Genomic DNA, 16,293 nt, shown 5'->3' on the forward strand with positions numbered 1-16,293 from the left:
TTTCTGTCTTTAGGTAACTTAACCAAATCAAAGGTATGATTATCATGCAAGGATTTAATCTCATCTTCCATAGCATCAAACCACCTTTCTTTTTCTTCACTTTCCATGGCCTCATCAAGACTCTCAGGTTCTCCCCCGTCAGTCAAGAGTACATACTCATTGGGAGAATAACGAGATAAAGGAGTTCTCTCTCTACTAGATCGTCTGAGAGAACTCTCTGGAGCATCTATAATTGGTTGTTGGACAACCACATCATCTTGCACTGGAGCATCAACAACGTCATGCCGGTCATTCTGAACATGATCACCATCTTCATTATCAACTTGATTTTCATCATTATGAAGATTTTCTTCCGGTGCAATAGTCAAAGGAACTGGATCAACATCAACTAAGCTCTCACTAGTCTGAAAATCAGCCTTGTCAGCTTTGTCAAAATCTTCAATTGTTTGGTCTTCAAAGAACACAACATCACGGCTTCTAACAAGTTTCTTCTCAACAAGATCATAGAAACGATAGCCAAATTCATCTTGACCATAACCAATGAAGATACACTGCTTAGTTTTAACATCCAACTTTGACCTTTCATCCTTAGGAACATGTACAAAGGCTTTACACCCAAAGACTCTAAGATGATCATAAGAAACATTCTTACCAGTCCAAACTCTGCCAGGGACATCACCATCTAAAGCAACAGCAGAAGATAAATTGATAACATAAGCAGCAGTATTAAGTGCTTCTGCCTAAAAGGAATCTGACAGCTTAGCATCTGAAAGCATACATCTAACCCTCTCAACTAGAGTTCTGTTCATCCTCTCTGCTAAACCATTTAACTGAGGACCAACCCTTCCTATGTGGATAAATAAAAGCCCAATTTGGACCAACCCATTTTTGCCCATAGGCCCATTCTTATGAGGCAAATATAAACCTATTTAGGGTCTTATTTTCAGACATACAGAGAGTTTTTTAGCAGCCAAAAAGAGAGAAAAAGAGCAGATTTTCGCAGTCAAATTTCAGCCATAACAGCCAACTTCAAATTGCGATTCCCGCTTCGTTTCTTGTCCGATTGAGCTGATTTTTGGACAGCATATTATCTTCATCTCAATCTTTGATTAGGAACTGACAGAGTTGGATTTGGTGGCCTGCAGCTTCAGTTTTGCTGTCGTGAATAGTAGCTGCGAAATTGGTGATTTTGCTCCTTTAATTCTCTGGATTTGGTGCAATCTTATTTTGTTGTTGCTCGTTGTTTGGCACTTGTTTTGTGGCCAATTTTGGAGAACAATATTGTAACTCTTGGTGATTATAGTGGAGCTTTTGGTCCCGTGGTTTTTTACTCTTCACATCGAAGGGTTTTCCACGTAAATCTTGGTGTCTTGTGTGATTGGTTTATTATTGTCTTGTTATATTTGTTTGATTGAATTACTTGCTGCCTTACTATCATATTGCTTGTGGTTGTTTGTCTTCTCTTGGTTCAAATTGAAAAGGGAAAGTATAGACTTGGGTATTTATCCGCTGTTATCCTGTCAGACATTCTTTGTTAGTGCCTTGTCTTTCCCAACAAAGTGGTATCAGAGCCGGATTCAATAATGGAGTCAGGTGTAGTGGTTCGATAATCGATGATTGAACCAAGTTAGAAAGAGGTGTTCATCTTGACGGGTGTAGTTCTAGCCGCAACCTTTTTGACAGTAATGAAGATTTTGTTGGAGAAATTGTTTCTGAGAGGTTCTCTGTGTTGAGACATAAATTTTGTAAAGGAGATTATGGAGAGGAGAAGCAAGTTGTTGAAGATTAAGTAAAGAAGGTGAACAAATTTATTTTGTCAGAAATTCAGGCCAAGGGGGAGATTTGTTGGGTTTTATTTGCCCTGATTTCTTACCATAAATAGGTTTTCCTTTTAGGAAAAGGTTTTGAATTGACTATTCTTTTTTTGGTAGGAAAAGATTTAGGACTCTATAAATAGAGGCATGTTCCTTCTAACTTAATTAGCATTCACAATGTAGTTTTAAGGGCTTTGAGAGTTTTGGTTAGAGGGAGAATTTGTGAACCTCTCATGTATTCCGAGTGAATTGGTTGAGGTTGTTTCCCTCTATATTTTGTACTCTCATGTTTATAGTGGATTGCTCATCTCCTTTGTGGACGTAGGTCGATTGACTGAACCATGTTAAATCTTTGTGTCTTTTGGTATATTTCTCATTGTCTTCTTACTCGTGGTCTTTCGAGGTATGCTTTGCTAGCTTCCGCGTTTACACCTACTTATTTACGGTCCTAACAAAGAATATAGGCTCGAGTTATTTTTTTTAAAGTAAACTCTTTCATAAAATATCCAAATAATAAATAAGAGCATATCGAAAGCCATAAAGGTAATTAATTATTAAATAGTTAGCATAATATAAAACATTTTTCTAGGGTTGTGTATCGGTCGATTTGATTTGATTTTGAAGTTTATTGGGTTGGCTTATCGGTTATCGTTTTGTAGAAATGTTAAACCGTTATAGAACCATTAAGATATTGGGTTATCATTTATCGATTTTTGGTCGTTATCGGTTCGGTTATCGGTTTAACCGTTAATATTTGACACAAAAGAAAAAAATATTGAAAATCACTTAGAAATAAGGTGACAAACCAAATAAACCTTGAGTTCATAAGTTATATCTTACTCAAAAACAAATATTTTTACATCGTAGAATAATCAAGTGTTTGAGACAACTAAAAAGAAAAGTAAGAAATTAAACTCTAAGTCGAGGACTTTATATACAAAATGGTATAAATATAATTATTTAATTTACTATCGGATTGTCGATCAGCCCATTAAGAAAAAACTTTTTAACCTTTGAGAACCGATAACCTAATAACAAAAAGAATCAAAACGGTTATCAAAACCACTAAACCAGTAACCCAATATTATAAAATAATAACTTTTTTATCGATTTGACTTATCGGTTTCAATTCGATTTTAAACAGCCCTACATTTCCCTGGTTGTTAGTACGATCAAGAAAAAGATAGTAATATAATCAGTCTTGTGCATTTATTAAGAACATATCGAGTTAAAAATAGTAAATAAAAAATTGAAAGATTTACTGAAATTGTTCGTGTGAAAATTTTACATGCTCTACATATTAATTAATCTAATTCCAAATCAAGTTTTTATTAATCTTTATTAATCTCGTTCCAGGTTGAATAAGCCCACAAATAGTGTAATATTTAAGCATAAGAGATTTTCCATTTTCAAGAGCCAAGACCTATCGTCAAAGGTGGAAATACGATAAACTCAATTATAATGAATATGAAAAAAAAAATTATTCATATTCCACGTTTACATCAATTCATAGGCAATAAACTAAAGTAAAAAAATATGTATTAATTAATTACGATTCGATAATAATAACACATATAAAGACACGTGTCATGTATTTTTCGCGAACGAAACATAAAATACTTAATAATTTAGAAAAGGGAAGAAAAAAAAGGTCAGTTTTGAAAATTATTTTCTAGGTCCTTGTAGTTTCATAAACTACATTTGAGGTTTGCAGTCATATTTCAGATTTCCCAAGTTGTCACCCATTTACAGACACCCCCGCATGTATTTCGCCTTTCATTTTCATTTCTCCGATCACAAATTTAGTTGGCCGGAAATTCAAGAATCCTTCAAATTCAATCGCAGGTTTTTCCTTCTTGTAAATACAACTGTTGATTTGTTTTTATACTCTATTACTGTACTTCTTTTTGTTAAAGATTACATTTTTATCATCTGGATGTGATTAAATTTGCTATATTTGAGATGGGTTTGTCTAAAATGTCGGTGGGGGTAAAGTTAATTTATTTATAGCTCATATGGTGTTGATGTTAAGAGAGTTGATCTGAAAAATTCTGGAATTTTAGGGATTCTGGGTTTTGCAAAAAATGTTTCCCTGTGTGGTTGATCCCAAAAACTGTTAATTTGCTTAATGAATTTTGAGTGGCAGTTAAATTTGCTATATTTGAGATGGGTTTTGTCTAAAATGTTGATGGGTGAAAGTTATATGTTGATTTATAGGCCAAGTGGGCGTAGAGGTTAATGGTTACTTAATCCCAATTTCTACCTTTAAATGCATAGAGTATTTTTTTTTTGTTTTTGAAACTGATGAAATGTATATAGTTTTTCCTTTGATTTATCTCTAGGTAATGGGTTTGAGGCGCGGAAAGAGTCTCTTGTTTAAATGCATATGTCCACCCTTCCACCAACCCTACTCTGGTCAGATTAGCACTTCGTGCTCGGAGAAGACCTTTTTGCTGTGTGCGGGGTTGTGGAAATACTCGGAGTAGTTATATGCATTAGAAGGAAGAGTTGTTGTCTATCTTCCTTTTTTTTTTCTTTTCTGTTAGTAGTTCATATAGGTCGTGTGGGAGATTAATATCTCTTCTCCTTGTAATAGAGTTAGTTACATATATACGGAGTAAGAAACTTCTCGTTCTTCTCTCTAATAGCTTCTCTCTTACTAACATCACCACTTTGCATGTCTATGAATTCGACTATGATCTAGTCACTTAGACTGAATTTAACTATGATGTAAGTCATGTATAAGGTCTTAAGGTCCAATAATGGGATAGAGTTTTTACTCAAAATGTTCTAAATCATTGATGTTATATAGAATTATGCATCAAAGTAGTTGACCTTATACCCCTCAACAGAAAGGAGCCGTTGAGAGGAGACATAAGTATACTTGAAGTTGCTAGAGCATTGAAATTACAAAGTTTTCTGCCAGATAGATTTCAGGGAGACTGAGAACAACAGCGTATCTGGTAAATAGGTGGCCAACAACAGTCCTGTAGGGTAGACGCCTTGTGAACTAATGTTTAAGAAGATACCACCACTGAGACATTTAAGGGTGTTTGTATGCTTGTGCTTTGCCTCTTATTTGGAGTACTAAACTAGGAAAACAAGTTCCTTTATGGAATATTGTTAGACTTAAAAGGGATTCAAGCTATATGATTTGGAGACAAGGGGTTCCTAAAAAGTGAAGTTGTTCGTGAATCTTACTCAGCCTGCTGCACTAAATCCGATCTGAGACAGTTCTGAGTCACACTTTGCAGCCATATGCAGGTACAAGTTCACAATTAGCTATGCCTATATAGGATATCATTGCTGAAATTGACATTGGAATGCCTTTTCCACAGTCTCGAGAGGAAGTGCAATAGGACCAGATGTTGCACAAGCTGGTGATTTACGTTCTGACCAAACTGGTGAAGTTGTTGCAGAACTCAGAGAATCATCTAGGAGACTCAAGCCATCTTTATGTCCATAGGAGTATGTTGTCCCTATACAAGCATAGAAAAAGCTGTCCCTATACAATGTCCAATTACAAAATAATAAGACCAATGGTGATGTGGACAGATTTGAGGCTGGTTGGTGGCTAATGGGTACAATCAACAAGAAGAATTGGACTATAATGAGACATTTTCTCTGGTGGCCAAGATTGTCTGTGGCGAGACTGTTGTCAGTTAAGTAGCCTCAAGAAATTGGCCTTTGGCTAAGATGGATGTGAATAATGCTTTTCACGATAGAGATGTTTACAAATTAGGTTTATATGGATCTGCCTCAAGGGCTCCATAGCCTGGGGAATATAAAGTGTGCAGGCTGTTTAAATCTCATTATTCATTAGGCGGATACATTAGGAAGTTGTGATGTTGTGTTATGATTATTCTCTGTCCCATTTCTTGTATTTTTTGCACAAACAAAAAAATCTCATTAGTTTTGTCTAATTTGAAGTTCTTTCTTTTGATAAGAAAAAGAAGTGTAACTTTTTAGGTGTTTTCAGAATTGAATCCGTGACAAAAGTTTAAGTTTTCTTTTCTGAATGCAGTTCTCTTTTCTAAATGCTGAGAGGTTGAATTTGATCTTTATGCAGATATTATCCAACTGAAGTTGATAGATGGACACTGATTCGGATAGCGATTTATTAAGTGATTTGCCTCAAAGTATCATAGAAAGCATCCTCGTAAAAGTTCCATTAGTCGATGCTGTAAGGACAAGCATATTGTCAAGAAAATGGAGATACAAGTGGGCAGCCATTACAGAACTTGTTTTTAATGACACATGTCTGACTTCTGGCCATGACAAATCAATTATCAGTTGCAATCTTGTAAATTTCATTACCCGTTGCCTGTTTCTTCATGACGGACCGATTCACAAGTTTGAATTGAATACTTCCTACTCGCCAGCTTCTCCTGATTTAGATCAGTGGCTACTTTTCCTTTCTCGTAAAGATATCAAAGAGTTGATTATTGATATAGGAGAAGATGACTGGTTTAGAGCACCTTCATGTGTGTTCTTTTGTCCTAAGTTGACTCATTTGGTGCTTGTTCGATGTGAATTAAACCCTCCTCCAAATTTCAAAGGTTTCTTGTGTTTGAAGCACCTTAGTCTCCAACAAGTTATCATTCCTCCGCATGATATTGAAGTTCTCATCTCCAGTTGCCCTCTTCTTGAGAGCTTGACATTGTCATATTTTGACAGTTTGGAGCTTACTATTCGAGCTCCAAATCTCAAATATCTGAATTTGGAAGGTGAATTTAAGGATATACGCCTTGAGAATACTCCACAGCTGATCGGTATTTCAGTTGCTATGTATATGACTGATGATATAGCTGAGCACTTTGAACAATGCTCAGGTTGCAATTTCGACAAGTTTCTTGGTGGTGTTCCTTGCCTTGAGAGGCTTATTGGTCATATATACTTCACTAAAGTAAGGTCTCTTTCTAATTTCCAATATTGGGTGTAAAATACTTCTTTCACATATCTTTTATCTGTATCTATAGATCGAATATTTGAAGTCTTAACCTTACTTCTATCCTCCCTTTCTTTGTGCAGTATTTGAGTATAGGAAATGAGCAAGGGAACTTTCCCGTTACGTATCAAAATCTGAAGTTCATTGAACTGTACCAAGTTAGTTTTGAAGACATGAAGGAGTTATTTGTTGTGCTTCGCTTGATTGTGAGTTCTCCTAATCTAGAGGAGCTTCAGATATCTGTAAGTATACGTCAAAATGCTTGATTTCTTATTCTAAACAAAATAGATTCTCACAAAACGCTTGTCTTTGTCAGAGTTCCTCGATTACAACCACCACCGATATTTATGATCTAGAATTTTGGGAGAGAGACTGGCCTGCTGACTGCATTTTTGGTAAACTGAAGATTGTGCATATGACTGATTTCTCCGGTCTGCCACATGAAATCGCATTTATCAAATTCTTACTTGGACATTCACCTGTTCTCGAACAAATGATTGTGGCTCCTACTATATACGTCACAGATAAAGTGGTGAAAATGTTGATCGACTTGTTAACATTTCGACGTGCTTCTCCTCAAGCTACAGTTAAATTTATTCAAGAGCCATTATAGGATTTTGTCATGTATAACTTTGCTCTTTTTTGATTTTTCAAACATGTTGTACAATGTTTGGTCTTAAAAGATGTGTGTTTTTGATATTTATTGGAAACAAATCAAAAGGAGGGTATTTTGACATTTCTGGTGATGAAAGAATCTTGATTATTATATATAGATTGTTATATAGTATATCATTTTGTCTATACAATTATTTAGATATCAGTTTGTTAGTTATTGATCCTGTTATCGGTTAACCTATTAAGAAAAAAACTCAAACCATTAAGAAGCAATACCCAAATATAAATAAGAAAAAAAACGTTAGAACTTAATACTAATAAATCAATAACATTTTTTCATTTCCATTTTTGAAGAACTCTACACAAATTATAACATCCCATAAACATGTCCACTTAAAACAAACAAGAACCAAAAAAAAAAAAAAAGGAAAAACAACTCCCAACCTTACAAAGTTATTTAATTATCCTTTTTACAGTCAGAATGTATAATATTCTATTTGCAGCTTCTGTATAAACCTATAAACAAAGCTCAATATAACACATGTTTTCTGTTTTATGTTTGCGATGTTTGAACCAACTTTCACGCACCTCGACTAATTCTACGAGAGACCTGTCACCTCCCACCAGCAAAAGTGACATTGTGTCTTATCATCTTGGACCAGATAGTTCCATTGCTTGTACAAGCAATGAAGAATCATCAGTAAGATCAGAGTATCTTTCTGAAGAAGAAAATTCATTTGCTCTGCTGTATCTTGTTGGTTCTGCTGTTTGAGATGCTTCCCATTTCTCTGCTAGTCCATCTCCTTCGAGCATTCTTACAACTTCAGACATTTTAGGTCTATGACTTGGATGATACTGAGTACATAGTAATGCTACTTGTACCATTTCCTCTAACTCTATCGTATCGTACTCGTTTTTCATGTCTTTATCCACCAACATGTCTAGCCTTTTCTCTTGTTGAATCTTTCTTACCTGCAAGTGAAAAAACAACAAGGACGGATCCAGGATTTAAAGATGGTTCGTACTTTAGTTCGTTGCATCTCTAAATACCTTATAGAGTTCATATTCTAGATGGTGTTTGTGCACGTGCATATATACAACAACATATCCAGTGTAATGTAATACCAGTGTACGCAGGCCTTACCTCTACCATGGAATGTAGATAAGTTGTTTCTGATAGACCCTCGGCGCAAGAAGTCATGTCAAACCATGGTGATAAAGAGAAATGTTACAGCAATTATAGGGAATTTGTTAGACTTACCCAATCAAGCATGGCACCTTTTTGGTTTGCTGCTTTACCAAATTCCAGAGCTCTTTCTCCAGTGATCAATTCTAGCAAGAGAATACCAAAACCAAAAACGTCCGTCTTATCAGAGGACTGTCCTGTAGAGAGATATTCCGGAGCTATATGTCCTACAGTTCCTCTAACCGCGGTTGTGACATGTGAATCATGATGATCCAAAAGCTTTGCTAATCCGAAATCTCCAACAACAGCTTCACAGTAATCATCAAGCAATATATTTGCAGCTTTTACATCCCTATGAATGATCTTCGGATCACATTGTTCGTGTAGATATAATAAGCCTCTAGCAGCTCCCAAAGCTATTCCTTTTCTTGTACCCCAATCCAAGGTTGGTTTGGCTGCAAGAAATGATACGTTATAAGCCGAGCAAATAAGAAGGAAAAAATGTACTTATAGGCCAAAAGGAGACAGTTTTTAGATATGTATACCTTTGAGACGCGAAGCTACACTTCCATTAGACATGTAAGGGTACACCAGCAACCTTTCAGTTGGTGTCATACAAAATCCATACAACCTGAGGAGATTCCGATGAACTGCCAGGCTGATCAACGCGACTTCAGTCTGAAATTGTTGATTACCTCCAACTGCATTTCCATCTTTGAGCCTTTTCACAGCTACAATAACCCCGTCACTAAGACGACCTTTATAAACATTACCAAAACCACCTTTTCCTAGTATGTTCTTGCTGCTGAAATTGTTTGTAGCAGACTGAAGCTCCTTGAATTGAAACCTCCTTAAGTTACCTAAGCACACTTCTTCAATATGATGTTCTGCAATTTATGACAATAACGTTTACAAGAGAGGATCGATGAGCTAAACCGTAACTTCAAAATGTTCTGATCAAACAATACTCACCATTACTGTCAAAGAAAATTTGCTTATTGTGCTTTTGTCTCCACCACAGAAAGAATCCAAAACCAACAATTAGTAGGAAGATGCATCCTAGACTTGTTCCAAACGCTAACGCAACCTTATGAGTCTTCGGTTTTCCAGAAGACTGAACATCTGACATAACACAGAACATTTTTAGCTGATAATGAACTATAAATATTGAATCTATCAGCAGATAAAATTAAACCAGTGAAGCAAATTTACTTCATAAATCTGTATGACTAGTAAAAACACCATAATCATTATATCGATCGACAACAACAACAACATACCCAGTGTAATCCCACATATGTAGTCTAGAGAGGGTGGTGTTTATGTAGCCTTACCCCTACCTTTGTGAAGGTAGAGAGGCGCTTATTTATCATTTGGTTGAGAGTCATGAGATCTCAGGTGATTCACCCCTCCCTCCGAGCATTGATGGACAGAGTTACCTGATACCTATTGTTTATGGGAGGTGAAAGGTATGTCGTGAAATTAGTTAAGATGTACGAAAGCTAGCTCTGACACCACAGTCATAAAATGAAAAAGAAAAAAAACTAGCATTTGGCTGTTAAAATAAGGTTAGTTATTCTTACTCTGTGGATTGTTTGAAGAGAAGGAGAGGGGCATTGGTGTTGTTCCGTTGCACTCTTTCTCTTTTCCAGTTGCACATATCATTGGATTTCCCAAAACACTGTGTCAACAAGGTTTATAAAAAAAAAAAGACAAATAAATACAAAAAAAACTGGTTTCATTTACTGATATTAGAAAAAAAAAAGTGAAACACACAGAATTCTTCAAGACTCTTACTTGAATGTTTTGGCTAGAAGCCTTGGTACAGGACCACTGAGATTGTTGAAAGACAAGTCCCTAAACATGTCCAAGTGAAATACAGTAAAACTTCTCTATAACTACGTACGTCATTTGTCTATATATTTTTAAGCTGCTATAGCGAAATGCTGTTATAAAGAACATATAACATAACATGAAAATAGTATTAGAAAATTACATAAGTGAAAGCTGAGTCATATTGGCCAAGTCCAAAGGAATAGCTCCACTTAGACTATTGTTGTTTAATCTCCTATAATCATCAAAAAATCAAAGAACAAACATCATTAGTTTTTAACCCCCCAAAAAAACTGTTTGTATAAGATCTCAGAATTCTCTTTGCTTACAAATATTGAAGGTTTTTGAGCTGAGCTAAAGATGCCGGGATTTCGCCGGTTAACTTGTTATCAGAAAGATCAATTGTTTTAAGTTTTTTAAGCATTCCAAGCTCCATAGGTATTGATCCTGATATATTATTGCTCTGTAGTAGTCTGTAAAAAACAGGACACTCATATTAACATCTAAGAATATGTCATTTAACTTGACGTCAGCTCACATCCTAGGTAGCTTAATACACGTAGGACGTGTATATCTATTTGTTTAACTCTATACAAGTTTAACTGTCAGATGAGATCAGGTTAAAGGATACGTTTTTTTTATTTACTTTGGTTAAGTAAGTATACTCACATAAGTTCAAGGTGTGTTAAGTTGTGGATATATGGTGATATTTTGCCAGACAAATTTTGGCTAGGACTTTCCCTGCATAATCAATAATTGAACTATATTAAGAAAATTTTGTTAGGAATATTATTTTTAGAATAAGTGAAAATTATTCTACTTACAGGCTAGTGACAAATTTATCATTTGAACAAGTGATCATATTCCAGCTACAAGGATCAACAGCATCTCCATCCCAATTTAAAACATTATATGGATCATTTAAATTCTTCTTTATCTCCATTAAAGCTTGCACTGCCAAAGAAAAAAAATTCTTGAGGTTTTAACTTTCAAAATCCGCAACAACAACATATTCAGTGTGATTTCACAAGCATGATTTGAGGAGGGTTGAGTGTACACTGACTTTATCCTACCTCATTTTGAGGTTGTTTTCGATAAACCCTTAACTTTTTTTAAAGAAAAGTATTTCAAAGCAATTTGAAAAAGAGAATACAGAAACGAAAGCAATAATAACGAGTGACAGTAGCCTGAATTTTCACTATAAACAAGCCAAAGGGATTCAACATCTATTATGTATACGTAAAAATAATTTAAACCATGCATAAACGGTGCAACTTTCTGGGAAAAAACGCCTCAACCCTCCTCGCTAGCTCCGCGTCCAGTACAACAACGAAATAATCAAAAAATTAAAGCATATCAAAGCAGTTTGGAAAAGAGAATACATAAATGAAAGTTGTAAGAATGAGTGGCGTAGCTAGAATTTTCAATAAGGGGTTCAAAATATAAAAAGTAAGCAAACAAAAAAACCAAAGGAATTCAACATATACTATGTGTACATAAAAATAATTGTAACCATGTATAGACGATATAACTTTCCGTGGAAGGTGCCTCATCTATTGCTAGCTCCGCCCCCGATAACAACAACGAGATAATACAAAATGAAAAACAAGTACATAACATACAAAAGAATTAACAATAACAACAACAAAATAATACGATAATCAAAGCTCAAAACCCCCAATATTTCATGAGAACTAACCTTCATAATTGACACCAGCTGGAGTAAGCATAGCATGAGCATAATAAGCCAAGAGGTTGAATAAGTAGAAATAACCCAAAATAGCCTTCATTTTTCTTGCTTTTACTAATTCAAGAATTCCAAGAAAAGAACTACCCACAATACAAAATGAGATTTTTAATATTGTTATAAAAAAAAAATAGAGAAAATATTTGATTATGAATTTCAACCAAGTTTACTCTACACTACAATAAACACATAAACATGTCTAGTACAATTTCTCATATGTAACAACAAATTCACTTTCATAGTAGTTAAAAGTTAGAGCCATATAACATGCATGACACTTTTGTTCAACAAAATATATATATATAAAAAAAAGAAATTAAAAGATGAAAAAGGAAAAGGAAAAGCAATATGAAAAAATCAAAAGATGGTTGAAAAAGAAAAAAGAAGAATTCCTTAAATCATGCATTGTTTAAGAGGAAGATAGACTACACATAAACTATGTATGCATAATTTTTGAAGTTTCACTTTTTCAAGAATTTATTTAAAATGAAAAGGTATTCCAAAATGCTGACTGTTTAAAGCACTATAATGATTTTTATTTATTATAAATAGATTTTTATTCAGACTAACACTTTGTGGGACATGTGGAAGTCATTTAGGGGGTGCGGGCTACAGAGTCGAAGCTAAAATTTTTAAGAAGGAGATTTAAAATCTATAGGGTTCGACACTACTATATATATATAAACTTATTTTAATCGAATATACATAATATAATTTTCCACGAAAGAGAGTTCGAGTAAGATAGCTCCGTCCCTGATGGGGTAGTCTTTAGATAGAATTTAACCTTCGTATATATACCCTCTCAAATATTTTGAATGGTTAAGTAAACTGATTCGAAGATCTTTCAGAAATAACGTTTTTGCGTTACGATATAGTTATAAAGTTTGACTCTACTTTGTGGAATTTAAATATTTATGGTGTGTAAAATATATTTTTTATCCTTTTTCCATTTTTACTTTCAACATTTATGTGTTTATGGTTGATACGTTGAGGTAATTAGTGAAATTAGATGGATTATGAGTAGGGTCACGTGCACATCACACGTGTAATTTAGATGTCATTATATCATTGACCTTATTCAAACATTCTTTAGTTTGATTAATCAATGGATAGTATTACTTCAGAGACCCTAATCCTTTAAACATTGTATATAGAGGCTTAATTAACATTCTAAAACAAGAATTAGAAATCAAACGTCTCAGGTTCTAAATTTTATTGTTGCTCTAAGACTTCCGTTCAATAATAATCTCTTTTATTGAAAATACTTTCATAATTTCATAGATCCTAAAACATTTTTTTCTATCTATTAATCTTGAACATTTTAAATAAAATTCTTGATTTTATCACTATCAGCCAATTATAACAAACATCTTTTTTCGTAAGAATTGAACAAGTGTGGCGTAAGAAAGAAAGGTGCAATATTGTGTGTATATATACCTAGCAATGTATACACAAACGAAAAAAAATAAAAATATCATTGGATATATGTGACTATATATACGTTATTTTATTTTATTGAATATATTATTGTTGTTCTAGGTAGATTTAATCCAGTAAAAACATTATATCGATCTCTTTAATTAGCAAAAGTTATACTCAATCATCCACGTATCCCCACCCCCACCCCACTCCAATCACCCACACAAACAAATACACAAAGCACACTCAAATACTTTTTTTTCAAGGCTTTTCATTCTGTGTTTGATATTTATATTGAAATTTGATTAAATTTACATTTGAATCGGGATGCCTCACACTGGGATAGTTAACGTGTTTCCTAACAAAGGTAATCAACGGAGATTTAAACCCAAAATCTCTGATTAATAATGAAACAATACTTACTATTTCACTGTAATCCAACTTACTTTTTCTTTTGTGTTCACTTTTTTGGTCTATGGCAACTGGCAATGTCTTTATAGGGAAAAGACAGTCAAACAAAAGGGGTGGGGGGCTACTAAATTGAGTAATTGACCATAAATCTAACCAAGATTTGCATTTAGTTGGGTGGTACCCAAATGAGTGGGAAATTATTGTTCTAAATGTTTACTAGTTGTCTTTGTTTGAAAGAGCTATTATTTTCTACTTAACTTTATTTTTATTACTAAAATTATATGTACAAAATTCACATGATTCTTTGCCTATGGAATTGTCTATTTAATTGAGAATACATATCTTTAAAATAGTTGACACCCTCATGAACCCCACAATTGTCACTCTCATTTTATACCAAACAATCCACATCTAGACCAAGTTAAAAGGAAAGTTTTAACCCCTACCATATTCGGGAAAATACTCAAGTATCTCCTCAACCTATACCCGAAATCTCAGAGACACACTTATACTATACTAAGGTCCTATTACCCCCGAACTTATTTTATATGTATTTTACCCCTTTTTAGCCTATGTGGCACTAGTTTGAAAAAAAAAAGGTCAACCATCGTTGGTCCCACAAGATAGTGCCACGTAAGCTAAAAAGGGGTAAAAGTTATTAATAAAATAAGTTCAGGGGGTAATAGGACCTTAGTATAGTATAAGTGTGTCTCTGAGATTTCGGGCATAGATTGAGGGGGTACTTGGGCATTATCCCATCATATTCCCTATAAATAATTTGTACTTAGAATATAGCAAAAACAACCATGATGATTGAGAATTTGAGATTTTCAAGATGGATGTGTTTCTTTGATTGTTTATATGGTTTTAGGTATTCTTTTATCCTTTTGAATTAACTTTTGGAACTGAGTAAAACGTAATATTCAGTATTATTATTTTTACATAGTATTAGAGTCAGACCATCAATGGTGGACTTTCAAGATAAATTGTCCATGCTCCATTTTGGACGTGTTTAGCATGCCCGGGGATGATGGAATCGCAAATTGGAGATGGATCGGTTTATTGGACTCTCTATATGGTTTGGCCAATCCACAGTCCACAGCCTTCGATGTAGTTTATGAGGCTGAATTACGTCTAAGAGTGATCAGTTCTTTACCTTCTTTCATTTTATGTGTTTACTATTGAAAAAAAATATAGAATAATTATCTACAATTCACTATGTTTCAATGACACAACAATATATTTGTAATTATCAATGCTATCACTAATTTGATAATTAGGTCTCAAGCTATGGCTATTTCTAAGTATATAGTATATTTTTATTTTTATTTTGTTCTAAGAACATTCATTGTTTGTTTCACGGTTTTTAAAGATATTTCAATGTCAACCTAAAATAAAATAAAAAATTTGAGAAGAAAAGAAGTATTTATTCAAGTGAATAAAATGCCTTGTGGGTGAAAAAAGGAATCTTACTAAAGTAAAGTGGATTCTTGCCCTTTTCTATTTTCTATATACAAGGGAGTGTATATAGGTTTTCATTGGACCAAATTAGTTGGTATATATTCCAATTATCTTTTCTCATTTAATATTGACATTCATATTTAGATTTGACAAAATTCATAATTTTCCAAAAAAAAATTATATTAAAAGATAAAAGTTTTTTATTAAGTCTGAATATATGGCGACTTCATACCGGAAACTCAAACTCCGAACCTTTAATTAAGAATGAATTAGTATTTATGAGATTTTGTCTTTAAAACTTGTTATCCCATCCTTCTTTAATCCTTCTTTTTTTAAATTTTTTTTATATATATCACCTTTCATCATCCAAATTCCCACTCCCACCGAATAAAGTAAAGAGAAGAAAAAATAAATCATATTCATGTGTAAAATGAAGTTCAAAGTAAAGAGAAGAAAAAATAAATCATATTCATGTGTAAAATGAAGTTCACGCATAAATTCAGAATTTTAAATTTATGAATTTTAAATTGCAATTTTTACTTATTGAATTTAGGATAAATCACTTGGTATCTAACTCATATTCATATCGTTTAACCTTGCAGTACGCACGAGTAAATACTCAAATTTTTATAAAGTTGAACAAATAAACACAAGCATTCTATGTGACATTCTACATGGCTATTTGAGTTCTATGTAGTGTCCTATATGTATTATATGATGTAGGACTCATGTATTTGTTTGTTCAACTTTATACAAGTTGAAATGGTTACTTATGCACATCCGAAGTTGGAGAACATAAATATAAAATGAGGTCAAGTTAAAAAAACACATTTATGTATTATGCCTAAATTAATTATAC

The 16,293-nt window shown here is 33.7% G+C and overlaps 2 protein-coding genes across 3 annotated transcripts; one reads left to right on the plus strand and one right to left on the minus strand.

Moving 5' to 3' along the window:
* The first annotated feature begins 3,459 nt into the window (after positions 1 to 3,459).
* On the plus strand, positions 3,460 to 7,549 carry LOC101255878 (F-box/FBD/LRR-repeat protein At1g13570). 2 transcript variants are annotated; one of them, XM_026030544.2, is made up of 7 exons: positions 3,515 to 3,659; positions 4,667 to 5,078; positions 5,153 to 5,282; positions 5,370 to 5,475; positions 5,884 to 6,720; positions 6,846 to 7,004; positions 7,079 to 7,549. In XM_026030544.2, the coding sequence occupies exons 5-7, from the start codon at positions 5,908 to 5,910 to the stop codon at positions 7,373 to 7,375; spliced, it is 1,269 nt and encodes a 422-aa protein (XP_025886329.1). In that variant the 5' UTR covers positions 3,515 to 3,659; positions 4,667 to 5,078; positions 5,153 to 5,282; positions 5,370 to 5,475; positions 5,884 to 5,907; the 3' UTR covers positions 7,376 to 7,549. The 2 variants fall into 2 exon arrangements, with proteins under 2 accessions (XP_004236987.1, XP_025886329.1); XM_004236939.5 differs by lacking the exons at positions 4,667 to 5,078; positions 5,153 to 5,282; positions 5,370 to 5,475 and having other exon boundaries at positions 3,460 to 3,659.
* Positions 7,550 to 7,692: 143 nt separating this feature from the next.
* Positions 7,693 to 12,599, minus strand: LOC101246914 (protein NSP-INTERACTING KINASE 2). The gene is made up of 11 exons (XM_004236908.5): positions 12,096 to 12,599; positions 11,221 to 11,350; positions 11,066 to 11,137; positions 10,726 to 10,869; positions 10,560 to 10,631; positions 10,361 to 10,420; positions 10,147 to 10,244; positions 9,536 to 9,685; positions 9,109 to 9,450; positions 8,639 to 9,018; positions 7,693 to 8,349 (listed from the first exon to the last, which is right to left on the minus strand). The coding sequence occupies exons 1-11, from the start codon at positions 12,184 to 12,186 to the stop codon at positions 8,026 to 8,028; spliced, it is 1,863 nt and encodes a 620-aa protein (XP_004236956.1). The 5' UTR covers positions 12,187 to 12,599; the 3' UTR covers positions 7,693 to 8,025.
* Positions 12,600 to 16,293: the final 3,694 nt, after the last annotated feature.

Source organism: Solanum lycopersicum, chromosome 4 (assembly GCF_036512215.1).
Source record: "Solanum lycopersicum chromosome 4, SLM_r2.1".
NCBI classification, from domain to species: domain Eukaryota; kingdom Viridiplantae; phylum Streptophyta; class Magnoliopsida; order Solanales; family Solanaceae; genus Solanum; species Solanum lycopersicum.

Coding starts and splice junctions, on each gene's coding strand:
- LOC101246914 (XM_004236908.5), bottom strand. CDS start 12,186: ATGAAGGCTATTTTGGGTTATTTCTACTTATTCAACCTCTTGGCTTAT. Junction 10,421..10,559: donor ATGACTCAGCTTTCACTTAT/GTAATTTTCTAA, acceptor GGACATGTTTAG/GGACTTGTCTTTCAACAATC. Junction 9,451..9,535: donor AATTTTCTTTGACAGTAATG/GTGAGTATTGTT, acceptor CATAAATTGCAG/AACATCATATTGAAGAAGTG.
- LOC101255878 (XM_004236939.5), top strand. CDS start 5,908: ATGGACACTGATTCGGATAGCGATTTATTAAGTGATTTGCCTCAAAGT. Junction 6,721..6,845: donor GTCATATATACTTCACTAAA/GTAAGGTCTCTT, acceptor TTCTTTGTGCAG/TATTTGAGTATAGGAAATGA. Junction 7,005..7,078: donor TAGAGGAGCTTCAGATATCT/GTAAGTATACGT, acceptor TGTCTTTGTCAG/AGTTCCTCGATTACAACCAC.